The sequence below is a fragment of the Hypanus sabinus genome, chromosome 16 (genome assembly GCF_030144855.1).
Source record: "Hypanus sabinus isolate sHypSab1 chromosome 16, sHypSab1.hap1, whole genome shotgun sequence".
NCBI classification, from domain to species: domain Eukaryota; kingdom Metazoa; phylum Chordata; class Chondrichthyes; order Myliobatiformes; family Dasyatidae; genus Hypanus; species Hypanus sabinus.
The window spans coordinates 3,750,586-3,777,798 of record NC_082721.1 but is presented as its reverse complement, the minus strand read 5'-3'; the positions used below and the strand labels follow the sequence as shown (position 1 = coordinate 3,777,798).

The 27,213-nt window shown below is 40.1% G+C and overlaps 1 protein-coding gene across 1 annotated transcript in view; it reads left to right on the top strand.

Annotated features, from left to right (window-relative positions):
• Positions 1-27,213, top strand: part of LOC132406568 (mucin-3B-like) — a 186,442-nt gene that overhangs the window by 151,390 nt on the left and 7,839 nt on the right. The window contains exons 215-244 of the mRNA XM_059992390.1: positions 120-268; positions 354-421; positions 572-741; positions 2,244-2,392; positions 2,478-2,545; positions 2,696-2,865; positions 4,368-4,516; positions 4,602-4,669; positions 4,820-4,989; positions 6,492-6,640; positions 6,726-6,793; positions 6,944-7,113; positions 8,616-8,764; positions 8,850-8,917; positions 9,068-9,237; positions 10,740-10,888; positions 10,974-11,041; positions 11,192-11,361; positions 12,864-13,012; positions 13,098-13,165; positions 13,316-13,485; positions 14,987-15,135; positions 15,221-15,288; positions 15,439-15,608; positions 17,533-17,687; positions 17,773-17,840; positions 17,992-18,161; positions 19,811-19,959; positions 20,042-20,109; positions 20,261-20,430. Of these exons, the coding sequence (XP_059848373.1) occupies positions 120-268; positions 354-421; positions 572-741; positions 2,244-2,392; positions 2,478-2,545; positions 2,696-2,865; positions 4,368-4,516; positions 4,602-4,669; positions 4,820-4,989; positions 6,492-6,640; positions 6,726-6,793; positions 6,944-7,113; positions 8,616-8,764; positions 8,850-8,917; positions 9,068-9,237; positions 10,740-10,888; positions 10,974-11,041; positions 11,192-11,361; positions 12,864-13,012; positions 13,098-13,165; positions 13,316-13,485; positions 14,987-15,135; positions 15,221-15,288; positions 15,439-15,608; positions 17,533-17,687; positions 17,773-17,840; positions 17,992-18,161; positions 19,811-19,959; positions 20,042-20,109; positions 20,261-20,430 (3,876 nt within the window). The remainder of the gene's footprint in view (positions 1-119; positions 269-353; positions 422-571; positions 742-2,243; positions 2,393-2,477; positions 2,546-2,695; positions 2,866-4,367; positions 4,517-4,601; positions 4,670-4,819; positions 4,990-6,491; positions 6,641-6,725; positions 6,794-6,943; positions 7,114-8,615; positions 8,765-8,849; positions 8,918-9,067; positions 9,238-10,739; positions 10,889-10,973; positions 11,042-11,191; positions 11,362-12,863; positions 13,013-13,097; positions 13,166-13,315; positions 13,486-14,986; positions 15,136-15,220; positions 15,289-15,438; positions 15,609-17,532; positions 17,688-17,772; positions 17,841-17,991; positions 18,162-19,810; positions 19,960-20,041; positions 20,110-20,260; positions 20,431-27,213) is intronic.

Here is a 27,213-nt window from a genome sequence, read left to right as displayed (position 1 = left end):
ATGTTCCAATATTTCAAATCTTGGCTAATCTTTCTTTCAGCTATGTGATACAAGTAAGATAACAACACTGTATTTTTCAAGTCACTGACATTTTTTCCAATTTTCCATATCATCTGCAGCACCAACACAGACCACGCCCTCAGGTTTGGAAGGAGTCGCTTTTGATTTTAACGTCACCTTCATTGCAACTAATTTGCGCCCGGCGCCCGAATTGCAAGATCCCAATTCTCAAATCTTCAAATCTGCAGCAAGCAATATTACTTCCCAGGTCAGTAGACTAATTAACAATCCATACATGGGTTAATTATTGCTCAGTTACTTTATCTAAATCTCCAATTCCTCCTTCTCCACAGCTCAATAACGTCTTTGGTAGCAGCAATATCAACAAGACATTCATCAGCTGCAGTGTTCTCTCATTCAGGTGAGTAATTAAGTTATAATCACCAGGATTAATATTTCATTTAAGATTGCTTGAAAATATTCCGGGCTAGTATCTGCAAAACCATTGCCGTGTTTTCAGTAACGGTACAAGTCACTGTGTGACTTCAAAGTCTTTCCATCTTTTCCACAGCATGGTCAACGGACAGGACACCAGAGTGTTTGCAAACTGCTCTTTCAGAAATGACTCAGACCCTAAGGAAGTTAACCGTGTCACTGTGTACCATGTGTTCAGAAACCAGACAAATGGCATCACCACCTTACCACCATATTCACTGGACAGTAACAGCCTCTATGTGAACGGTATTTATCACAGACAGCTATATGCTATTCTCTGCTGTTTTATGACATAAATCTGATGAAATATTAAAGCCTTCATGAAAATGTTCAGTTTTATTCATCAACTAATGGCAGCATTTCATCTAATATATCATGCCTTTTCAATTTTTCAGATTACCATGAACGCACACCAACAACCAGTGAGTACTGATTCTGCCTCCTCAACTTTTCCTTTCTTTACAGCGAATAACAGCAATGAATTATTTGTATTAAATACATGCAAAATATTATGCAATGCAGTCTCCGTATCGGTGAAGTAGTGACGGACGGGAATAGTGTGGCCACAAATGGAGCTTACTTAACAGAACGGTTGATGACAACAACAGGCTGTGCTGCCCACATCCTTGTACTACTGGGGATACCCAGAGTAAATCAGAGCAGAGTTTTGCCATGAGATTCCACTGGACTAGCACTAGAGGTCAGGGGTTAAAGGAAATTGGTGCACTGATGAAGGGCAACATGAGGAGAAGCTCTTCGCTCCGAGTGTTGATTAAGACTGGTACAAACTGTCAACGGAAGCAGCAGAAGCCAGTTTCATTTCAGCATTTAAGATAAATATGCTTAGATAGGTGGAAAGGAGGAATATGGACGACATTAATCTGGGTGTAGGGCAATGAAATTTGGCAGGTTAATACTTTGACACGCTGGAGATGGATCAAAGCACCTGTTTCTGGGCAGCACTACTCTACGAATTAATACCTCTGCCTTCTATTGTAATTAAACAGCTAATTAATTTCCCATCGACCCATCGTCAACATCCGCCATTTCATCTACATTCATGTACCCATCTGAGTGCTTCTTGAAAGTCCCTTTTCACATTTGATACCCACTACCATTTCGATCAGAACCCTCTAGGCAACTAACACTCCCTTTACATCAAATAAAACGCTTGTTCTGTGCATAACAAAGTCTTACCATACACATCTCCTTTACAGTTATCCGCTCTCACCTGGAGTTAAGGAACTTTTCTACTGGACATTTTGACCTTAACAACACCCTCGGCATCCATGCTTTCATTGCACAGTTAGCCACACAATCCATCATAGCGCTTTGAATTTCTGCAGATTAGAACTGGAAAGGAAATTTGGGGAAATGCACAGGAAATCAGCAGATCTGTAGCTTGTTGCAATGTTGCCACAGCTGTGTCGGCCTCTCGAGTTTGGACGATCATTCACTAATCCTGACGGAATCACATTTATTTTTTCCTCCGTAATCTCATCAAATGAAACCAGCTTCTCAAACTCCCGACTCACAGGGGCTGTTCACAGCAGCCACATCACCTATACCCTTTCATTATTGATTCAAGTCGAAAACTCCTTTCCTTCACAAGGTCCAACAGCATCAGCAATGTTCCAATATTTCAAATCTTGGCTAATCTTTCTTTCAGCTATGTGATACAAGTAAGATAACAACACTGTATTTTTCAAGTCACTGACATTTTTTCCAATTTTCCATATCATCTGCAGCACCAACACAGACCACGCCCTCAGGTTTGGAAGGAGTCGCTTTTGATTTTAACGTCACCTTCATTGCAACTAATTTGCGCCCGGCGCCCGAATTGCAAGATCCCAATTCTCAAATCTTCAAATCTGCAGCAAGCAATATTACTTCCCAGGTCAGTAGACTAATTAACAATCCATACATGGGTTAATTATTGCTCAGTTACTTTATCTAAATCTCCAATTCCTCCTTCTCCACAGCTCAATAACGTCTTTGGTAGCAGCAATATCAACAAGACATTCATCAGCTGCAGTGTTCTCTCATTCAGGTGAGTAATTAAGTTATAATCACCAGGATTAATATTTCATTTAAGATTGCTTGAAAATATTCTGGGCTAGTATCTGCAAAACCATTGCCGTGTTTTCAGTAACGGTACAAGTCGCTGTGTGACTTCAAAGTCTTTCCATCTTTTCCACAGCATGGTCAACGGACAGGACACCAGAGTGTTTGCAAACTGCTCTTTCAGAAATGACTCAGACCCTAAGGAAGTTAACCGTGTCACTGTGTACCATGTGTTCAGAAACCAGACAAATGGCATCACCACCTTACCACCATATTCACTGGACAGTAACAGCCTCTATGTGAACGGTATTTATCACAGACAGCTATATGCTATTCTCTGCTGTTTTATGACATAAATCTGATGAAATATTAAAGCCTTCATGAAAATGTTCAGTTTTATTCATCAACTAATGGCAGCATTTCATCTAATATATCATGCCTTTTCAATTTTTCAGATTACCATGAACGCACACCAACAACCAGTGAGTACTGATTCTGCCTCCTCAACTTTTCCTTTCTTTACAGCGAATAACAGCAATGAATTATTTGTATTAAATACATGCAAAATATTATGCAATGCAGTCTCCGTATCGGTGAAGTAGTGACGGACGGGAATAGTGTGGCCACAAATGGAGCTTACTTAACAGAACGGTTGATGACAACAACAGGCTGTGCTGCCCACATCCTTGTACTACTGGGGATACCCAGAGTAAATCAGAGCAGAGTTTTGCCATGAGATTCCACTGGACTAGCACTAGAGGTCAGGGGTTAAAGGAAATTGGTGCACTGATGAAGGGCAACATGAGGAGAAGCTCTTCGCTCCGAGTGTTGATTAAGACTGGTACAAACTGTCAACGGAAGCAGCAGAAGCCAGTTTCATTTCAGCATTTAAGATAAATATGCTTAGATAGGTGGAAAGGAGGAATATGGACGACATTAATCTGGGTGTAGGGCAATGAAATTTGGCAGGTTAATACTTTGACACGCTGGAGATGGATCAAAGCACCTGTTTCTGGGCAGCACTACTCTACGAATTAATACCTCTGCCTTCTATTGTAATTAAACAGCTAATTAATTTCCCATCGACCCATCGTCAACATCCGCCATTTCATCTACATTCATGTACCCATCTGAGTGCTTCTTGAAAGTCCCTTTTCACATTTGATACCCACTACCATTTCGATCAGAACCCTCTAGGCAACTAACACTCCCTTTACATCAAATAAAACGCTTGTTCTGTGCATAACAAAGTCTTACCATACACATCTCCTTTACAGTTATCCGCTCTCACCTGGAGTTAAGGAACTTTTCTACTGGACATTTTGACCTTAACAACACCCTCGGCATCCATGCTTTCATTGCACAGTTAGCCACACAATCCATCATAGCGCTTTGAATTTCTGCAGATTAGAACTGGAAAGGAAATTTGGGGAAATGCACAGGAAATCAGCAGATCTGTAGCTTGTTGCAATGTTGCCACAGCTGTGTCGGTCTCTCGAGTTTGGACGATCATTCACTAATCCTGACGGAATCACATTTATTTTTTCCTCCGTAATCTCATCAAATGAAACCAGCTTCTCAAACTCCCGACTCACAGGGGCTGTTCACAGCAGCCACATCACCTGTACCCTTTCATTATTGATTCAAGTCGAAAACTCCTTTCCTTCACAAGGTCCAACAGCATCAGCAATGTTCCAATATTTCAAATCTTGGCTAATCTTTCTTTCAGCTATGTGATACAAGTAAGATAACAACACTGTATTTTTCAAGTCACTGACATTTTTTCCAATTTTCCATATCATCTGCAGCACCAACACAGACCACGCCCTCAGGTTTGGAAGGAGTCGCTTTTGATTTTAACGTCACCTTCATTGCAACTAATTTGCGCCCGGCGCCCGAATTGCAAGATCCCAATTCTCAAATCTTCAAATCTGCAGCAAGCAATATTACTTCCCAGGTCAGTAGACTAATTAACAATCCATACATGGGTTAATTATTGCTCAGTTACTTTATCTAAATCTCCAATTCCTCCTTCTCCACAGCTCAATAACGTCTTTGGTAGCAGCAATATCAACAAGACATTCATCAGCTGCAGTGTTCTCTCATTCAGGTGAGTAATTAAGTTATAATCACCAGGATTAATATTTCATTTAAGATTGCTTGAAAATATTCCGGGCTAGTATCTGCAAAACCATTGCCGTGTTTTCAGTAACGGTACAAGTCACTGTGTGACTTCAAAGTCTTTCCATCTTTTCCACAGCATGGTCAACGGACAGGACACCAGAGTGTTTGCAAACTGCTCTTTCAGAAATGACTCAGACCCTAAGGAAGTTAACCGTGTCACTGTGTACCATGTGTTCAGAAACCAGACAAATGGCATCACCACCTTACCACCATATTCACTGGACAGTAACAGCCTCTATGTGAACGGTATTTATCACAGACAGCTATATGCTATTCTCTGCTGTTTTATGACATAAATCTGATGAAATATTAAAGCCTTCATGAAAATGTTCAGTTTTATTCATCAACTAATGGCAGCATTTCATCTAATATATCATGCCTTTTCAATTTTTCAGATTACCATGAACGCACACCAACAACCAGTGAGTACTGATTCTGCCTCCTCAACTTTTCCTTTCTTTACAGCGAATAACAGCAATGAATTATTTGTATTAAATACATGCAAAATATTATGCAATGCAGTCTCCGTATCGGTGAAGTAGTGACGGACGGGAATAGTGTGGCCACAAATGGAGCTTACTTAACAGAAAGGTTGATGACAACAACAGGCTGTGCTGCCCACATCCTTGTACTACTGGGGATACCCAGAGTAAATCAGAGCAGAGTTTTGCCATGAGATTCCACTGGACTAGCACTAGAGGTCAGGGGTTAAAGGAAATTGGTGCAATGATGAAGGGCAACATGAGGAGAAGCTCTTCGCTCCGAGTGTTGATTAAGACTGGTACAAACTGTCAACGGAAGCAGCAGAAGCCAGTTTCATTTCAGCATTTAAGATAAATATGCTTAGATAGGTGGAAAGGAGGAATATGGACGACATTAATCTGGGTGTAGGGCAATGAAATTTGGCAGGTTAATACTTTGACACGCTGGAGATGGATCAAAGCACCTGTTTCTGGGCAGCACTACTCTACGAATTAATACCTCTGCCTTCTATTGTAATTAAACAGCTAATTAATTTCCCATCGACCCATCGTCAACATCCGCCATTTCCTCTACATTCATGTACCCATCTGAGTGCTTCTTGAAAGTCCCTTGTCACATTCGATACCCACTACCATTTCGATCAGAACCCTCTAGGCAACTAACACTCCCTTTACATCAAATAAAACGCTTGTTCTGTGCATAACAAAGTCTTACCATACACATCTCCTTTACAGTTATCCGCTCTCACCTGGAGTTAAGGAACTTTTCTACTGGACATTTTGACCTTAACAACACCCTCGGCATCCATGCTTTCATTCCACAGTTAGCCACACAATCCATCATAGCGCTTTGAATTTCTGCAGATTAGAACTGGAAAGGAAATTTGGGGAAATGCACAGGAAATCAGCAGATCTGTAGCTTGTTGCAATGTTGCCACAGCTGTGTCGGCCTCTCGAGTTTGGACGATCATTCACTAATCCTGACGGAATCACATTTATTTTTTCCTCCGTAATCTCATCAAATGAAACCAGCTTCTCAAACTCCCGACTCACAGGGGCTGTTCACAGCAGCCACATCACCTATACCCTTTCATTATTGATTCAAGTCGAAAACTCCTTTCCTTCACAAGGTCCAACAGCATCAGCAATGTTCCAATATTTCAAATCTTGGCTAATCTTTCTTTCAGCTATGTGATACAAGTAAGATAACAACACTGTATTTTTCAAGTCACTGACATTTTTTCCAATTTTCCATATCATCTGCAGCACCAACACAGACCACGCCCTCAGGTTTGGAAGGAGTCGCTTTTGATTTTAACGTCACCTTCATTGCAACTAATTTGCGCCCGGCGCCCGAATTGCAAGATCCCAATTCTCAAATCTTCAAATCTGCAGCAAGCAATATTACTTCCCAGGTCAGTAGACTAATTAACAATCCATACATGGGTTAATTATTGCTCAGTTACTTTATCTAAATCTCCAATTCCTCCTTCTCCACAGCTCAATAACGTCTTTGGTAGCAGCAATATCAACAAGACATTCATCAGCTGCAGTGTTCTCTCATTCAGGTGAGTAATTAAGTTATAATCACCAGGATTAATATTTCATTTAAGATTGCTTGAAAATATTCTGGGCTAGTATCTGCAAAACCATTGCCGTGTTTTCAGTAACGGTACAAGTCGCTGTGTGACTTCAAAGTCTTTCCATCTTTTCCACAGCATGGTCAACGGACAGGACACCAGAGTGTTTGCAAACTGCTCTTTCAGAAATGACTCAGACCCTAAGGAAGTTAACCGTGTCACTGTGTACCATGTGTTCAGAAACCAGACAAATGGCATCACCACCTTACCACCATATTCACTGGACAGTAACAGCCTCTATGTGAACGGTATTTATCACAGACAGCTATATGCTATTCTCTGCTGTTTTATGACATAAATCTGATGAAATATTAAAGCCTTCATGAAAATGTTCAGTTTTATTCATCAACTAATGGCAGCATTTCATCTAATATATCATGCCTTTTCAATTTTTCAGATTACCATGAACGCACACCAACAACCAGTGAGTACTGATTCTGCCTCCTCAACTTTTCCTTTCTTTACAGCGAATAACAGCAATGAATTATTTGTATTAAATACATGCAAAATATTATGCAATGCAGTCTCCGTATCGGTGAAGTAGTGACGGACGGGAATAGTGTGGCCACAAATGGAGCTTACTTAACAGAACGGTTGATGACAACAACAGGCTGTGCTGCCCACATCCTTGTACTACTGGGGATACCCAGAGTAAATCAGAGCAGAGTTTTGCCATGAGATTCCACTGGACTAGCACTAGAGGTCAGGGGTTAAAGGAAATTGGTGCACTGATGAAGGGCAACATGAGGAGAAGCTCTTCGCTCCGAGTGTTGATTAAGACTGGTACAAACTGTCAACGGAAGCAGCAGAAGCCAGTTTCATTTCAGCATTTAAGATAAATATGCTTAGATAGGTGGAAAGGAGGAATATGGACGACATTAATCTGGGTGTAGGGCAATGAAATTTGGCAGGTTAATACTTTGACACGCTGGAGATGGATCAAAGCACCTGTTTCTGGGCAGCACTACTCTACGAATTAATACCTCTGCCTTCTATTGTAATTAAACAGCTAATTAATTTCCCATCGACCCATCGTCAACATCCGCCATTTCATCTACATTCATGTACCCATCTGAGTGCTTCTTGAAAGTCCCTTTTCACATTTGATACCCACTACCATTTCGATCAGAACCCTCTAGGCAACTAACACTCCCTTTACATCAAATAAAACGCTTGTTCTGTGCATAACAAAGTCTTACCATACACATCTCCTTTACAGTTATCCGCTCTCACCTGGAGTTAAGGAACTTTTCTACTGGACATTTTGACCTTAACAACACCCTCGGCATCCATGCTTTCATTGCACAGTTAGCCACACAATCCATCATAGCGCTTTGAATTTCTGCAGATTAGAACTGGAAAGGAAATTTGGGGAAATGCACAGGAAATCAGCAGATCTGTAGCTTGTTGCAATGTTGCCACAGCTGTGTCGGTCTCTCGAGTTTGGACGATCATTCACTAATCCTGACGGAATCACATTTATTTTTTCCTCCGTAATCTCATCAAATGAAACCAGCTTCTCAAACTCCCGACTCACAGGGGCTGTTCACAGCAGCCACATCACCTGTACCCTTTCATTATTGATTCAAGTCAAAAACTCCTTTCCTTCACAAGGTCCAACAGCATCAGCAATGTTCCAATATTTCAAATCTTGGCTAATCTTTCTTTCAGCTATGTGATACAAGTAAGATAACAACACTGTATTTTTCAAGTCACTGACATTTTTTCCAATTTTCCATATCATCTGCAGCACCAACACAGACCACGCCCTCAGGTTTGGAAGGAGTCGCTTTTGATTTTAACGTCACCTTCATTGCAACTAATTTGCGCCCGGCGCCCGAATTGCAAGATCCCAATTCTCAAATCTTCAAATCTGCAGCAAGCAATATTACTTCCCAGGTCAGTAGACTAATTAACAATCCATACATGGGTTAATTATTGCTCAGTTACTTTATCTAAATCTCCAATTCCTCCTTCTCCACAGCTCAATAACGTCTTTGGTAGCAGCAATATCAACAAGACATTCATCAGCTGCAGTGTTCTCTCATTCAGGTGAGTAATTAAGTTATAATCACCAGGATTAATATTTCATTTAAGATTGCTTGAAAATATTCCGGGCTAGTATCTGCAAAACCATTGCCGTGTTTTCAGTAACGGTACAAGTCACTGTGTGACTTCAAAGTCTTTCCATCTTTTCCACAGCATGGTCAACGGACAGGACACCAGAGTGTTTGCAAACTGCTCTTTCAGAAATGACTCAGACCCTAAGGAAGTTAACCGTGTCACTGTGTACCATGTGTTCAGAAACCAGACAAATGGCATCACCACCTTACCACCATATTCACTGGACAGTAACAGCCTCTATGTGAACGGTATTTATCACAGACAGCTATATGCTATTCTCTGCTGTTTTATGACATAAATCTGATGAAATATTAAAGCCTTCATGAAAATGTTCAGTTTTATTCATCAACTAATGGCAGCATTTCATCTAATATATCATGCCTTTTCAATTTTTCAGATTACCATGAACGCACACCAACAACCAGTGAGTACTGATTCTGCCTCCTCAACTTTTCCTTTCTTTACAGCGAATAACAGCAATGAATTATTTGTATTAAATACATGCAAAATATTATGCAATGCAGTCTCCGTATCGGTGAAGTAGTGACGGACGGGAATAGTGTGGCCACAAATGGAGCTTACTTAACAGAACGGTTGATGACAACAACAGGCTGTGCTGCCCACATCCTTGTACTACTGGGGATACCCAGAGTAAATCAGAGCAGAGTTTTGCCATGAGATTCCACTGGACTAGCACTAGAGGTCAGGGGTTAAAGGAAATTGGTGCAATGATGAAGGGCAACATGAGGAGAAGCTCTTCGCTCCGAGTGTTGATTAAGACTGGTACAAACTGTCAACGGAAGCAGCAGAAGCCAGTTTCATTTCAGCATTTAAGATAAATATGCTTAGATAGGTGGAAAGGAGGAATATGGACGACATTAATCTGGGTGTAGGGCAATGAAATTTGGCAGGTTAATACTTTGACACGCTGGAGATGGATCAAAGCACCTGTTTCTGGGCAGCACTACTCTACGAATTAATACCTCTGCCTTCTATTGTAATTAAACAGCTAATTAATTTCCCATCGACCCATCGTCAACATCCGCCATTTCCTCTACATTCATGTACCCATCTGAGTGCTTCTTGAAAGTCCCTTGTCACATTCGATACCCACTACCATTTCGATCAGAACCCTCTAGGCAACTAACACTCCCTTTACATCAAATAAAACGCTTGTTCTGTGCATAACAAAGTCTTACCATACACATCTCCTTTACAGTTATCCGCTCTCACCTGGAGTTAAGGAACTTTTCTACTGGACATTTTGACCTTAACAACACCCTCGGCATCCATGCTTTCATTCCACAGTTAGCCACACAATCCATCATAGCGCTTTGAATTTCTGCAGATTAGAACTGGAAAGGAAATTTGGGGAAATGCACAGGAAATCAGCAGATCTGTAGCTTGTTGCAATGTTGCCACAGCTGTGTCGGCCTCTCGAGTTTGGACGATCATTCACTAATCCTGACGGAATCACATTTATTTTTTCCTCCGTAATCTCATCAAATGAAACCAGCTTCTCAAACTCCCGACTCACAGGGGCTGTTCACAGCAGCCACATCACCTATACCCTTTCATTATTGATTCAAGTCGAAAACTCCTTTCCTTCACAAGGTCCAACAGCATCAGCAATGTTCCAATATTTCAAATCTTGGCTAATCTTTCTTTCAGCTATGTGATACAAGTAAGATAACAACACTGTATTTTTCAAGTCACTGACATTTTTTCCAATTTTCCATATCATCTGCAGCACCAACACAGACCACGCCCTCAGGTTTGGAAGGAGTCGCTTTTGATTTTAACGTCACCTTCATTGCAACTAATTTGCGCCCGGCGCCCGAATTGCAAGATCCCAATTCTCAAATCTTCAAATCTGCAGCAAGCAATATTACTTCCCAGGTCAGTAGACTAATTAACAATCCATACATGGGTTAATTATTGCTCAGTTACTTTATCTAAATCTCCAATTCCTCCTTCTCCACAGCTCAATAACGTCTTTGGTAGCAGCAATATCAACAAGACATTCATCAGCTGCAGTGTTCTCTCATTCAGGTGAGTAATTAAGTTATAATCACCAGGATTAATATTTCATTTAAGATTGCTTGAAAATATTCCGGGCTAGTATCTGCAAAACCATTGCCGTGTTTTTAGTAACGGTACAAGTCACTGTGTGACTTCAAAGTCTTTCCATCTTTTCCACAGCATGGTCAACGGACAGGACACCAGAGTGTTTGCAAACTGCTCTTTCAGAAATGACTCAGACCCTAAGGAAGTTAACCGTGTCACTGTGTACCATGTGTTCAGAAACCAGACAAATGGCATCACCACCTTACCACCATATTCACTGGACAGTAACAGCCTCTATGTGAACGGTATTTATCACAGACAGCTATATGCTATTCTCTGCTGTTTTATGACATAAATCTGATGAAATATTAAAGCCTTCATGAAAATGTTCAGTTTTATTCATCAACTAATGGCAGCATTTCATCTAATATATCATGCCTTTTCAATTTTTCAGATTACCATGAACGCACACCAACAACCAGTGAGTACTGATTCTGCCTCCTCAACTTTTCCTTTCTTTACAGCGAATAACAGCAATGAATTATTTGTATTAAATACATGCAAAATATTATGCAATGCAGTCTCCGTATCGGTGAAGTAGTGACGGACGGGAATAGTGTGGCCACAAATGGAGCTTACTCAACAGAACGGTTGATGACAACAACAGACTGTGCTGCCCACATCCTTGTACTACTGGGGATACCCAGAGTAAATCAGAGCAGAGTTTTGCCATGAGATTCCACTGGACTAGCACTAGAGGTCAGGGGTTAAAGGAAATTGGTGCAATGTTGAATGGCAACATGAGGAGAAACTCTTCGCTCCGAGTGTTGATTAAGACTGGTACAAACTGTCAACGGAAGCAGCAGAAGCCAGTTTCATTTCAGCATTTAAGATAAATATGCTTAGATAGGTGGAAAGGAGGAATATGGACGACATTAATCTGGGTGTAGGGCAATGAAATTTGGCAGGTTAATACTTTGACACGCTGGAGATGGATCAAAGCACCTGTTTCTGGGCAGCACTACTCTACGAATTAATACCTCTGCCTTCTATTGTAATTAAACAGCGAATTAATTTCCCATCGACCCATCGTCAACAACCGCCATTTCATCTACATTCATGTACCCATCTGAGTGCTTCTTGAAAGTCCCTTTTCACATTTGATACCCACTACCATTTCGATCAGAACCCTCTAGGCAACTAACACTCCCTTTACATCAAATAAAACGCTTGTTCTGTGCATAACAAAGTCTTACCATACACATCTCCTTTACAGTTATCCGCTCTCACCTGGAGTTAAGGAACTTTTCTACTGGACATTTTGACCTTAACAACACCCTCGGCATCCATGCTTTCATTGCACAGTTAGCCACACAATCCATCATAGCGCTTTGAATTTCTGCAGATTAGAACTGGAAAGGAAATTTGGGGAAATGCACAGGAAATCAGCAGATCTGTAGCTTGTTGCAATGTTGCCACAGCTGTGTCGGCCTCTCGAGTTTGGACGATCATTCACTAATCCTGACGGAATCACATTTATTTTTTCCTCCGTAATCTCATCAAATGAAACCAGCTTCTCAAACTCCCGACTCACAGGGGCTGTTCACAGCAGCCACATCACCTATACCCTTTCATTATTGATTCAAGTCGAAAACTCCTTTCCTTCACAAGGTCCAACAGCATCAGCAATGTTCCAATATTTCAAATCTTGGCTAATCTGTCTTTCAGCTATGTGATACAAGTAAGATAACAGCACTGTATTTTTCAAGTCACTGACATTTTTTCCAATTTTCCATATCATCTGCAGCACCAACACAGACCACGCCCTCAGCTTTGGAAGGAGTCGCTTTTGATTTTAACGTCACCTTCATTGCAACTAATTTGCGCCCGGCGCCCGAATTGCAAGATCCCAATTCTCAAATCTTCATATCTGCAGCAAGCAATATTACTTCCCAGGTCAGTAGACTAATTAACAATCCATACATGGGTTAATTATTGCTCAGTTACTTTATCTAAATCTCCAATTCCTCCTTCTCCACAGCTCAATAACGTCTTTGGTAGCAGCAATATCAACAAGACATTCATCAGCTGCAGTGTTCTCTCATTCAGGTGAGTAATTAAGTTATAATCACCAGGATTAATATTTCATTTAAGATTGCTTGAAAATATTCCGGGCTAGTATCTGCAAAACCATTGCCGTGTTTTCAGTAACGGTACAAGTCACTGTGTGACTTCAAAGTCTTTCCATCTTTTCCACAGCATGGTCAACGGACAGGACACCAGAGTGTTTGCAAACTGCTCTTTCAGAAATGACTCAGACCCTAAGGAAGTTAACCGTGTCACTGTGTACCATGTGTTCAGAAACCAGACAAATGGCATCACCACCTTACCACCATATTCACTGGACAGTAACAGCCTCTATGTGAACGGTATTTATCACAGACAGCTATATGCTATTCTCTGCTGTTTTATGACATAAATCTGATGAAATATTAAAGCCTTCATGAAAATGTTCAGTTTTATTCATCAACTAATGGCAGCATTTCATCTAATATATCATGCCTTTTCAATTTTTCAGATTACCATGAACGCACACCAACAACCAGTGAGTACTGATTCTGCCTCCTCAACTTTTCCTTTCTTTACAGCGAATAACAGCAATGAATTATTTGTATTAAATACATGCAAAATATTATGCAATGCAGTCTCCGTATCGGTGAAGTAGTGACGGACGGGAATAGTGTGGCCACAAATGGAGCTTACTCAACAGAACGGTTGATGACAACAACAGACTGTGCTGCCCACATCCTTGTACTACTGGGGATACCCAGAGTAAATCAGAGCAGAGTTTTGCCATGAGATTCCACTGGACTAGCACTAGAGGTCAGGGGTTAAAGGAAATTGGTGCAAAGTTGAATGGCAACATGAGGAGAAACTCTTCGCTCCGAGTGTTGATTAAGACTGGTACAAACTGTCAACGGAAGCAGCAGAAGCCAGTTTCATTTCAGCATTTAAGATAAATATGCTTAGATAGGTGGAAAGGAGGAATATGGACGACATTAATCTGGGTGTAGGGCAATGAAATTTGGCAGGTTAATACTTTGACACGCTGGAGATGGATCAAAGCACCTGTTTCTGGGCAGCACTACTCTACGAATTAATACCTCTGCCTTCTATTGTAATTAAACAGCTAATTAATTTCCCATCGACCCATCGTCAACATCCGCCATTTCCTCTACATTCATGTACCCATCTGAGTGCTTCTTGAAAGTCCCTTGTCACATTCGATACCCACTACCATCTCGATCAGAACCCTCTAGGCAACTAACACTCCCTTTACATCAAATAAAACGCTTGTTCTGTGCATAACAAAGTCTTACCATACACTCCTCCTTTACAGTTATCCGCTCTCACCTGGAATTAAGGAACTTTTCTACTGGATATTTTGACCGTAACAACACCCTCGGCATCCATGCTTTCATTCCACAGTTAGCCACACAATCCATCATAGCGCTTTGAATTTCTGCAGATTAGAACTGGAAAGGAAATTTGGGGAAATGCACAGGAAATCAGCAGATCTGTAATTTGTTGCAATGTTGCTACAGCTGTGTCGGCCTCTCGAGTTTGGACTATCATTCACTAACCCTGACGGAATCACATTTATTCTTTCCTCCGACTCTCATCAAATGAACCCAGCTTCTCTAACTCCCGACTCACAGGGGCTGTTCACAGCAGCCACATCACCTATACCCTTTCATTATTGATTCAAGTCGAAAACTCCTTTCCTTCACAAGGTCCAACAGCATCAGCAATGTTCCAATATTTCAAATCTTGGCTAATCTTTCTTTCAGCTATGTGATACAAGTAAGATAACAACACTGTATTTTTCAAGTCACTGACATTTTTTCCAATTTTCCATATCATCTGCAGCACCAACACAGACCACGCCCTCAGGTTTGGAAGGAGTCGCTTTTGATTTTAACGTCACCTTCATTGCAACTAATTTGCGCCCGGCGCCCGAATTGCAAGATCCCAATTCTCAAATCTTCAAATCTGCAGCAAGCAATATTACTTCCCAGGTCAGTAGACTAATTAACAATCCATACATGGGTTAATTATTGCTCAGTTACTTTATCTAAATCTCCAATTCCTCCTTCTCCACAGCTCAATAACGTCTTTGGTAGCAGCAATATCAACAAGACATTCATCAGCTGCAGTGTTCTCTCATTCAGGTGAGTAATTAAGTTATAATCACCAGGATTAATATTTCATTTAAGATTGCTTGAAAATATTCCGGGCTAGTATCTGCAAAACCATTGCCGTGTTTTCAGTAACGGTACAAGTCACTGTGTGACTTCAAAGTCTTTCCATCTTTTCCACAGCATGGTCAACGGACAGGACACCAGAGTGTTTGCAAACTGCTCTTTCAGAAATGACTCAGACCCTAAGGAAGTTAACCGTGTCACTGTGTACCATGTGTTCAGAAACCAGACAAATGGCATCACCACCTTACCACCATATTCACTGGACAGTAACAGCCTCTATGTGAACGGTATTTATCACAGACAACTATATGCTATTCTCTGCTATTTTGTTATATAATTCTGATCGAATATAAAAGCCTTTGTAAAACAATTCAGTGTAATTCCTAATATGGTTGCTTCATCTGATACATGATGCCTTTCAAACATTTTCAGGTTACCATGAACCCACACCATCAACCAGTGAGTACTGATTCTATCTCATTAACTTTTCCTTTCTTTACCATAAATAACAGTAATGCTTAATTTGTATTAAATACATGCAAAGAATTATTCTATGCTGTCTCCTTATTAGTGAGGTATTGATGTCAATTGTATGGCAATAAATGGAACTTATTCAACAGAACTGTTGACAATAACAGGATCTTTAGCCCACAATGTTGTGCTGACGAGTATACATAGGGTTAATTTAAGCAGGGTTTTGCAATGAGATTATATGAAACTAGCTCTGGAGGTCATGGGTTAATGACAAAAGGTGAAATGTTTAACGGAAACATGTGGGTGAACCATTTCACACAGAGGGTGGATTCAGAGTGGAGCAAGCTACCAACTGAGGTGTTGGTTGCCAGTCGGATTTCAACATTTAAGATAAATTTGTATAGGTACATGGATGGGAAGGACATGCAGGGCATTAGTCTGGGTGTAATACAATGAAATTTTGACAGGTTAGTAGTTTGACATGCTGGAGATAGACTGGAAGACCAGTTTCTAGGCAGCACTGTTCTATGAATCAATAAATCTGCCTTCTATTGTAAGTGACAGGGAATTAGATCCTTATTGACAGAATGTTGACATCCTGCCATTCTCTCCACATTCATGTGCTTATCTGAGAGCTTCTTGAAAAACTCTGTCATAGTTGTCCCCATCTCCATTCCTGACAGAGCCTTTCAGGCACCAAACACTCTCTGTGTATTCAAATAAAATGTTTTAGAAATTCTTATCCTGCACTTTCCTTTACAGTTATCCTTTCTCACCTGAAATAAAGGAACTTTCTTTTGGACATTTTACAGACAGACCGACAGACGTACATTATTGATCCCGAGGGAAATTGGGTTTCGTTACAGTTGCACCAACCAAGAATAGAGTAGAAATATAGCAAAATAAAACCAGGAATAATTAAATAATAGTAAGTAAATTATGCCAATTGGAAATAAGTCCAGGACCAGCCTATTGGCTCAGAGTGTCTGACACTCCGAGGGAGGAGTTGTAAAATTTGATGGCCACAGGCAGGAATGACTTCCTATGACGCTCAGTGTTGCATCTCGGTGGAATGAGTCTCTGGCTGAATGTACTCCTGTGCCTAACCAGTACATTAAAGAGTAGATTGAAGACATTGTCCAAGATGGCAAGCAACTTGGACAGCATCCTCTATTCCGACACCACCGTCAGAGTGTCCAGTTCCACCCCCACAACATCACTGGCCTTGCGAATGCAGGTTTAACCCCAACAACAGCTTCAGCATCCATGGTTTCAGCTCCACAGTTAGCCACACAATCTATCATGGTGCTCTGAATTACTGCAAATTAGAACTGGAAAAGACATTTCGGGAAATGCACAGGAAGTCATAGACAACAGGACACCTGTAGTTTGATGCAATGTTGCAACAGCTCCTTTGGCATCTCGAGTTTGTGCTATCATTCACCAATCCTGCAGGAATGAAATTTATTCTTTCCTCCATATTTTCAAAATTGAACTCAACTTCTCAAACTCCCGACTCACAGGGGCTGTTCACAGCAGCCACATCACCTATAACCTTTCATTATTGATTCAAGTCGAAAACTTCTTTCCTTCACAGGGTCCAACAGCATCAGAAGTATTCCAATATTGCAATATCTAGAATCTTGGCTAACCTTACGTTCAGCTATGTGATACTAATAAGTTAACAAACTGTATTTTTAAATTCACTGAACTACTTTTTCCCATTTTCCATAACAGCCGCATCACCAACACAGACCACATCTTCAAGTTTGGAAAGAGGTCCTTTTGATTTTAATGTGACCTTCATTGCAACTACTTTGACCTTGGTACCAGAATTGCAAGATCCCAATTCTCAATTGTTCATATCTGCAGCAAGTAATATTGCTTTTCAGGTCAGTAGACTCACTAAAAATTCAAATGTATGTTAATAACTGCTTAGTTAGTTTAGCTAAATTTCCAACTCCTCCTTTTCCACAGCTCAATAATGTGTTTAGCAGCAGCAGTATCAGCAAGACATTCATCAGCTGCAGTGTTCTCTCATTCAGGTATGTAATTAAGTTATAATCACCATGATTAATATTTGTTTCAATATTGACTGAAAATATTACAGACTGGTATTCACAAAAGCATCATGTGTGTCTTCAGTAACAGTACAAGTCACTGTGTGACTTCTAAGTCGTTCCATCTTTTCCACAGCCAGGTCAATGAACAGGACACCAGAGTGTCTGCAAACTGCTCTTTCAGAAATGACTCAGACCCTAAGGAAGTTAACCGTGTCACTGTGTACCATGTGTTCAGAAACCAGACAAGCGGCATCACCACCTTACCACCATATTCACTGGACAGTAACAGCCTCTACGTAAACGGTATTTATCACTGACAGAAATATGCAATTCTCTGCTATTTTATTATATAATTCTGATCAAATATAAAAGCCTTCCTAAAACAATTCAGTGTAATTCCTAATATGGTTGCTTCATCTGATACATGATGCCTTTTCAATTTTTCAGGTTACCATGAACCCACACCATCAACCAGTGAGTACTGATACTATCTCATTAACTTTTCCTTTCTTTACAGTGATTAACAGCAATGAATAATTTGTATTAAATACATGCAAAATATTATCAAATGCAGTCTCCATATCGGTGATGTAGTGACGGACAGCAATTGTGTGTCAAAAAATGGAACAACTTATTCAACGGAACTGTCTATGACAACAACAGGATCTTTAGCCCACAATGTTGTGCTGATGAGCATACGTAGAGTTAATTTAAGCAGGGTTTTGCAATGAGATTATATGAGACTAGCTCTGGAGGTCATGGTTTAAGGGCAAAAGGTGACATGTTTAAGGGGAACATGTGGGTAAAACATTTCACTCAGAGGGTGGATTCAGAGTGGGCAAGCTGCCAGCTTTAGTGGTGGATGCCAGTTGGATTTCAACATTTAAAATAAATTTGTATAGGTACATGGATGGCAGAGACGTGCAGGGCAGTAGTCTGGGTGTAAGACGATGAATCTTGGCAAATTTACTGTATGACATGCAGCAGATGGACTGAAGGGCCTGTTTCTTGGCAGCACTGTTCGATGAATTAATAACTCTGTCATCTATTGCAATTAAACGGGGAATTAAATCCCTTTCCACACAATGTCTACTTCCTGCCATTCTCTCCACATTCATGTGTTTATCTGCATGCTTCTTAAAAATCTCAGTCATATTTGACTCCACCATCATCCCCGGCAGTGCTTGGCAGGCACCTAACTCTCTCTGTGCATAGAAATATAATTTTCTCCTGTGCATAAGAAACCCTTACCCTGCACATCCCATTTACACTTAGCCCTCTCATCTGGAATTAAAGATTTTGACCCTCAGCATCCATGGTTTCAGCTCCACAGTTAGCCACACAATCCATCATGGTGCTCTGAACTACTGCAAATTAAGTAATTTTGGGAAATGCACAGGAAGTCATAGAAGATCTGTGGTTTGATGCAATGTTTTCTACTGGACATTTTGACCGTAACAACACCCTCGGCATCCATGCTTTCAGCTCCACAGTTAGCCACACAATCCATCATTGCGCTTTGAATTTCTGCAAATTAGAACTGGAAAAGAAACTTGGGGAATTGCACAGGAAATCATCGACAGCAGCAGATCTGTAGTTTGATGCAATGTTGCCACAGCTGTGTCGGCCTTGCGAGTTTGTACTACCATTCACTAATCCTGATGGAATCACATTTATTCTTTCCTCCATATTCTCATCAAATGAACCCAGCTTCTCAAACTCCCGACTCACAGGGGCTGTTCACAGCAGCCACTTCGCCTATAACCTTTCATTATTGATTCAAGTCGAAAACTCCTTTCCTTCACAAGGTCCAACAGCATCAGCAATGTTCCAATCTTGCAATATTTCAAATCTTGGCTAATCTTTCTTTCAGCTATGTGATACAAATAAGATAACAACACTGTATTTTTCAAGTCACTGACATTTTTTCCAATTTTCCATATCATCTGCAGCACCAACACAGACCACATCTTCAAATTTGGAAAGAGGTCCTTTTGATTTTAACGTGACCTTCATTGTTACCAGTTTGTCCTCAGTAGCAAATTTACAAGATCCCAATTCACCACTGCACAAATCTGCAGCAATTAATATTGCTTCCCAGGTCAGTAGACTAATTAATAATTGATATACGTGTTAATTACTGGTCAGTTATTTTATGTAAAACTCTAACTCCTTTTCCACAGCTCAATAACGTGTTTGGTAGCAGCAATATCAACAATGCATTCATCAGCTGCAGTGTTCTTTCATTCAGGTAAGTAATTCAGTAATACACACCGCGATTACGATTTGTCTCAACATTGCTTGAAAATATTCTGGACTGGTATTCACAAAAGCATCATGTGTGTCTTCAGTAACAGTACAGGTCACTGTCTGATTTCAAAGTCTTTCCATCTTTTCCACAGCCCAGTCAATCTTCAGGACACCAGAGTGTTTGCAAACTGCTCTTTCAGAAATGACTCAGACCCTAAGGAAGTTAACCGTGTCACTGTGTACCATGTGTTCAGAAACCAGACAAATGGCATCACCACCTTACCACCATATTCACTGGACAGTAACAGCCTCTATGTGAACGGTATTTATCACAGACAGCTATATGCTATTCTCTGCTGTTTTATTACATAAATATGATCAAACATAAAAGACCATGAAAGAATTCAGTTTTATTCTTCATTTAATGTTGACGTGACATCTGATACATGATGCATTTTAAATTTTTCAGGTTACCATGAACGCACACCATCAGCCAGTGAGTACTGATTCTGTCTCATTGATTTTTTCTTTGTTTAGTCAAGTCAAGTCAAGTCATTTTTTATTGTCATTTCGACCATAACTGCTAGTACAGTATGCAGTAAAAACAAGACAAAGTTTTTCAGGACTACGGTGCTACATGAAACAATACAAAAACTACACTGAACCATGTAAAAACAACACAGAAAAAAAACTATACACTACAGACCTACCCAGGACTGCACTAAGAAGACATTAGGCATGATAGAGGGCAGTAAGTTGGTGTCAGTCCAGGCTCTGGGTATTGAGGAGTCTGTTGGCTTAGGGGAAGAAACTGTTACATAGTCTGGTCGTGAGAACCTGACTACTTTGGTGTTTTTTTCCCAGATGGCAGGAGGGAGAAGAGTTTGTACGAGGGGTGCGTAGGGTCCTTCATAATGCTGTTTGCTTTGCGGATGCAGAGTGCAGTGAAAATGTCTGTAATGGCAGGAAGAGAGAACCCGATGATCTTCTCAGCTGACCTCACTATCCACTGCAGGGTCTTGCGATCTGAGATGGTGCAATTTCCAAACCGGCAGTGATGTAGCTGCCCAGGATACTCTCAATACAACCTCTGTAGAATGTGATGAGGATGTGGGGTGGGAGATGGACTTTCCTCAGCATTCGCAGAAAGTAGAGATGCTGCTGGGCTTTCTTTCCTATGGAGCTGGTGTTGAGGGACCAGGTGAGATTCTCCACCAGGTGAACACCAAGAAATTTGGTGCTCTTAACAATCTCTACCGAGGAGCCGTCCATGTTCAGCGGGGAGTGGTCACGCCATGCCCTCCTGAAGTCAACAACCATCTCTTTTGTTTTGTTCACATTAAGGCTGCACCTCCTCTCTGTATCCTGACTCATCGTTCTTGCTGATGAGACCCGCCAGGATCGTGTCATCGGCGAACTTGATTTAAAACAATTTTTTTTAATAAATTTTTTTTATTGACTTTTCAAATAGTTACAAAAGGAAAAAAAATTATCAACCCTTCCTCCCTCCGCTTAACCCCTCCCCCCTAACATATCCCTGTAGAAAGAGAAAAAAAGAGAGAAGAAAAAAGAAAGAAAGAGTGTCTGGATATCGGAAGATCCCCACATGCTCCACGGAGTTCATAATAGCTTTAGTATATATATTTATTTCTTTCCCCAAATAACCAATAATTTTATCTTCGGAGCACCTATATATTTAATCCTATCTTTTGTAAATAAGGGTGCCAAATTTTCAGAAGTATTTCATATTTATCTCTTAAATTATAAGTAATTTTTTCAAGTGGAATGCAGCTGAAAATTTCGTTCTTCCACCGATCTATACTTAAGTATGAATCCGATTTCCAAGTAACTGCAATAGCCTTTTTGGCTACTGCCAATGCCATTTTTATGAATTCTTTCTGATATTTATTCAGTTTGGATTTCAGTTTTATCCCTTCAATATCGCCTAGTAAAAATAATGTTGGATTATGTGGAAGTTGTGTTCCAATAATTTGTTCCAATAAAACTCTTAAATTTGTCCAAAAAGGTTGAATTTTAAAACAAGACCAAGTAGAGTGTAAAAAAGTACCAATTTCTTGATTACATCGGAAACATTGATCAGATAAATTTGGGTTTAATTTATTTATTTTTTGTGGTGTAATATATAATTGATGTAAAAAATTATACTGCACTAATCTTAACCAGACATTTGTTGTATTTGTCATACTGTCAATACGTAGTCTTGACCAACTTTCTTCAATTTTAATATTCAAATCACTTTCCCATTTTTGTCTTGACTTATGAATTCCTTGTTTAATTGCCTGTTTTTGAATCAAACTATACATACAAGAAATAATTTTTTTAATTTTTACTTTTTGAATTAAAGTTTCTATTTCATTAGGTTTCGGCAATAACATTGTTTGACCCAATTTATCTCTTAAATAAGCCCTTAATTGGAAATAACAAAAAAGAGTGTTATAGGCAATAGACAATAGGTGCAGAAATAGATCATTCGACCCTTCGAGCCTGCACCGCCATTTTGAGATCATGGCTGATCATCTACTATCAATGCCCAGTTCCTGCCTTGTCCCCATATCCCTTGATTCCCCTATCCATAAGATACCTATCTAGCTCCTTCTTGAAAGCATCCAGAGAATTGGCCTCCACTACCTTCCGAGGCAGTGCATTCCAGACCCCCACAACTCTCTGGGAGAAGAAGTTTTTCCTTAACTCTGTCCTAAATGGCCTACCCCTTATTCTCAAACCATGCCCTCTGGTATTGGACTCTCCCAGCATCTGGAACATATTTCCTGCCTCTATCTTGTCCAATCCCTTAATGATCTTATATGTTGCAATCAGATCCCCTCTCAATCTCCTTAATTCCAACGTGTAGATGCCTAGTCTCTCTAGCCTCCCTGTGCAAGACAGTCCAGACATCCCAGGAATTAACCTCGTGAATCTACACTGCACTTCCTCTACAGCCAGGATGTCCTTCCTTAACCCTGGAGACCAAAACTGTACACAATACTCCAGATGTGGTCTCACCAGGGCTCTGTACAAATGCAAAAGGATTTCCTTGCTCTTGTACTCAATTCCCTTTGTAATAAAGGCCAACATTCCATTAGCTTTCTTCACTGCCTGCTGCACTTGCTCATTCACCTTCAGTGACTGATGAACAAGGACTCCTAGATCTCTTTGTATTTCTCCCTTACCTAACTCTACACCATTCAGATAATAATCTGCCTTCCTGTTCTTACTCCCAAAGTGGATAACCTCACACTTATTCACATTAAACATCATCTGCCAAGTATCTGCCCACTCACCCAGCCTATCCAAGTCACCCTGAATTCTCCTAACATCCTCATCACATGTCACACTGCCACCCAGCTTAGTATCATCAGCAAATTTGCTGATGTTATTCTCAATGCCTTCATCTAAATCGTTGACGTAAATTGTAAACAGCTGTGGTCCCAATACAGAGCCCTGTGGCACCCCACTAGTCACCACCTGCCATTCCAAGAAACACCCAATCACCACTACCCTTTGCTTTCTATCTGCCAACCAGTTTTCTATCCATGTCAATGTCTTAACCTTATAACAATCACCATATAACAATCACAGCATGGAAACAGGCCATCTCGGCCATCCTAGTCCGTGCCGAACTCTTAATCTCACCTAGTCCCACCTACCCGCACTTAGCCCATAACCCTCCACTCCTTTCCTGTCCGTATACCTATCCAATTTTACCTTAAATGACACAACTGAACTGGCCTCTACTACTTCTACAGGAAGCTCATTCCACACAGCTATCACTCTCTGAGTAAAGAAATACCCCCTTGTGTTTCCCTTAAACTTCTTCCCCCAACTCTCAAATCATGTCCTCTCGTTTGAATCTCCCCTACTCTCAATGGAAACAGCCTATTCACGTCAACTCTATCTATCCCTCTCAAAATTTTAAATACCTCGATCAAATTCCCCCTCAACCTTCTTCGCTCCAATGAATAGAGACCTAACTTGTTCAACCTTTCTCTGTAACCTAAGTGCTGAAACCCAGGTAACATCCTAGTAAATCGTCTCTGCACTCTCTCAAATTTATTGATATCTTTCCTATAATTCGGTGACCAGAACTGTACACAATATTCCAATTTTGGCCTTACCAATGCCTTGTACAATTTTAACATTACATCCCAACTTCTGTACTCAATGCTTTGATTTATAAAGGCCAGCGTTCCAAAAGCCTTCTTCACCACCCTATCTACATGAGACTCCACCTTCAGGGAACCATGCACTGTAATTCCTAGATCTCTCTGTTCCACTGCATTCCTCAATGCCCTACCATTTACTCTGTATGTTCTATTTGGATTATTCCTGCCAAAATGCTTTATAATAATTCTTAAAGTTCACATATCTAAAAAAGCTTTTGCTATCTTCCTTTATATTCCTGGCTAGCTTGCGTTCATACCTCATTTTTTCTCCCCGTGTTGCCTTTTTAGTTAAGTTCTGCTGTTCCTTAAAAACTTCCCAATCATCTGTCCTCCCACTCACCTTAGCTCTGTCATACTTCCTTTTTTTCAATCCTATGCAATCTCTGACTTCCTTTGTCAACCACTGTGGCCCCTTTCCCCCCTGTGAATCCTTCCTTCTCTGGAGGATGAACTGATTTTGCACCTTGTGCATTATTCCCAAGAATACCTGCCATTGCTGTTCCACTGTCTTTTCTGCTAGGATATCCATCCATTTAACTTTGGCCAGCTCCTCCCTCATGGCTCCATAGTTTCCCCTGTTCAACTGCAACACTGACACCTCTGAGCTGCCCTTATCCTTCTCAAATTGCAGATAAAAACTTATCATATTATGATCACTACTTCCTAATGGCTCCTTTACTGCAAGATCGCTTATCAAATCCTGTTCATTACATAACACTAAATCCAGAATAGTCTTGTCCCTGGTCGGCTCTCGTACAAGCTGTTCCAAGAATGCATCCCGTAGGCACTCTACAAACTCCCTATCCTGGGGTCCAGCACCAACCTGATTCTCCCAGTTCACCTGCACGTCGAAATCCCCCATAACTACTGAGACATTACCCTTGCCACATGCCAATGTTAACTCCCTATTCAACTTGCACCCAATATCCATGCTACTGTTTGGTAGCCTGTATACAACACCCATTTGGGTCCTTTTGCCCTTACTGTTCCTCAGTTCTATCCACACAGACTCTACTTCTCCTGACCCTATGTCCCCTCTTGCAAAGGACTGAATCTCATTCCTCACCAACAGGGCCACCCCACCCCCTCTGCCCACATTTCCCTCCCTACGATAGCACATATACCCTGGTACATTCATTTCCCAGGTCTGATCTCCCTGCAGCCATGTCTCTGTTATCCCAACAACATCATAGTTACCTATTCGCACCTGAGCTTCAAGCTCATTCGCCTTATTTCTTTCACTTCGTGCATTCAAATATAGAATTTTTAGCCCATTTCTCCTCTCTCTGTTTGAATCTCTGCCTATTGTGCTTAACCCAGCTCCCCGAACTCCCATCGGGCTATACGCCCCTAGAATTTTGTTGTCCTTCCTAAATTTACTTATTCTTTCAACACATTTAATTTCATGTTCCGTCAGACCATCCCTCTGTGCATGTGTCCTCCTTATCACTTGTTCCGCCTCACCTTTCTCTACTACACACTTAATATTCCGAAACCGCGTAGTCCCCACCTGTTTGATATTTTGTATTTATTCTTTAATTGATCAAATGACGTTAATATACCTCCTTCAAAACAATCTCCTATATATCTAATCCCTTTTTGAAACCAATTGTATAAAAGTTGGTTATCCATTGTAAAAGGAATAAGTTTATTTTGAATTAAAGGTCTCTTTGCTAATAAAGATTTCTTTATCTCATCATCAACATTTATCTTATACCATAAATCAATCAAATGTTTTAATATAGGAGATTATTTCTTTTCCCATATCCATTTAGATTCCCACTTATATATAAAATCTTCTGGTATATTTTCTCCTATTTTATCTAATTCTATTCTAATCCATATCAGTTTATCTTCATCAAAAAAAGATGCAATAAATCTAAGTTGATTTGCTTTATAATAATTCTTAAAGTTTGGAAGTTGTAACCCTCCCAGGTCAAATTTCCATGTCAATTTTTCCAACGATATTCTTGACATCTTGCCTTTCCAAAGGAACTTCCTCACACATTTATTTAACTCTTGAAAAAACTTCTGTGGTGATTGTATTGGTGGTGTTTGGAATAAATATTGTAATCTAGGGAATATATTCATTTTTACAGCATTTACTCTGCCTAATAATGTTATTGGTAATGTAATCCATTTATCAAGATCTTCTTGAAATTTTTTCAATAATGGTAAATAATTTAATTTATATAAATTCTTTATATCATTATCAACTCTTATACCTAAATATTTTATGCCATTTATTGGCCATCTAAATTGAGTTATTAGTTGACGTTGACTATAATCTCCGTTAGTAATAGGTAGAATTTCACTTTTATCCCAATTTATTTTGTAGCCTGATATTTTCCCATATTTTTCCAATCTGGAAGATAATTTACGCAGCGAATACAATGGGTTTGTTAAATAAAGCAAAACATCGTCAGCAAATAAATTAATCTCATATTCCTCCTGCTTAACTCTGAAACCCATAATATCTGGATCCGTTATAATTAATTCAGCTAATGGTTCTATCGCCAACAGAAATAAAGCAGGTGATAATGGACAACCTTGTCTAGTTGACCTTGTTAACTGAAATGATGTTGAAATTTGACCATTTGTCACTACTTTAGCTTTGGGATTAGTATTTAAGGTTTTAATCCATTCTATAAAAGATACCCTTAATCCATATTTTTCCAATACCTTAAATAAAAAATCCCATTCCAATCTACCAAATGCTTTTTCTGCATCTAAGGCAACTGCCACACTCATTTCCTCCCTCTTTTGTGCCAAATGAATTATGCTAAGTAACCAAGTTACATTATCTGCCGATTGTCTATTTTTAATAAATCCTGTTTGATCCATATGTATCAATTTTGGTAAGTATTTAGATAATCTATTAGATAAAATTTTTACTATTATTTTATAGTCGGTATTCAACA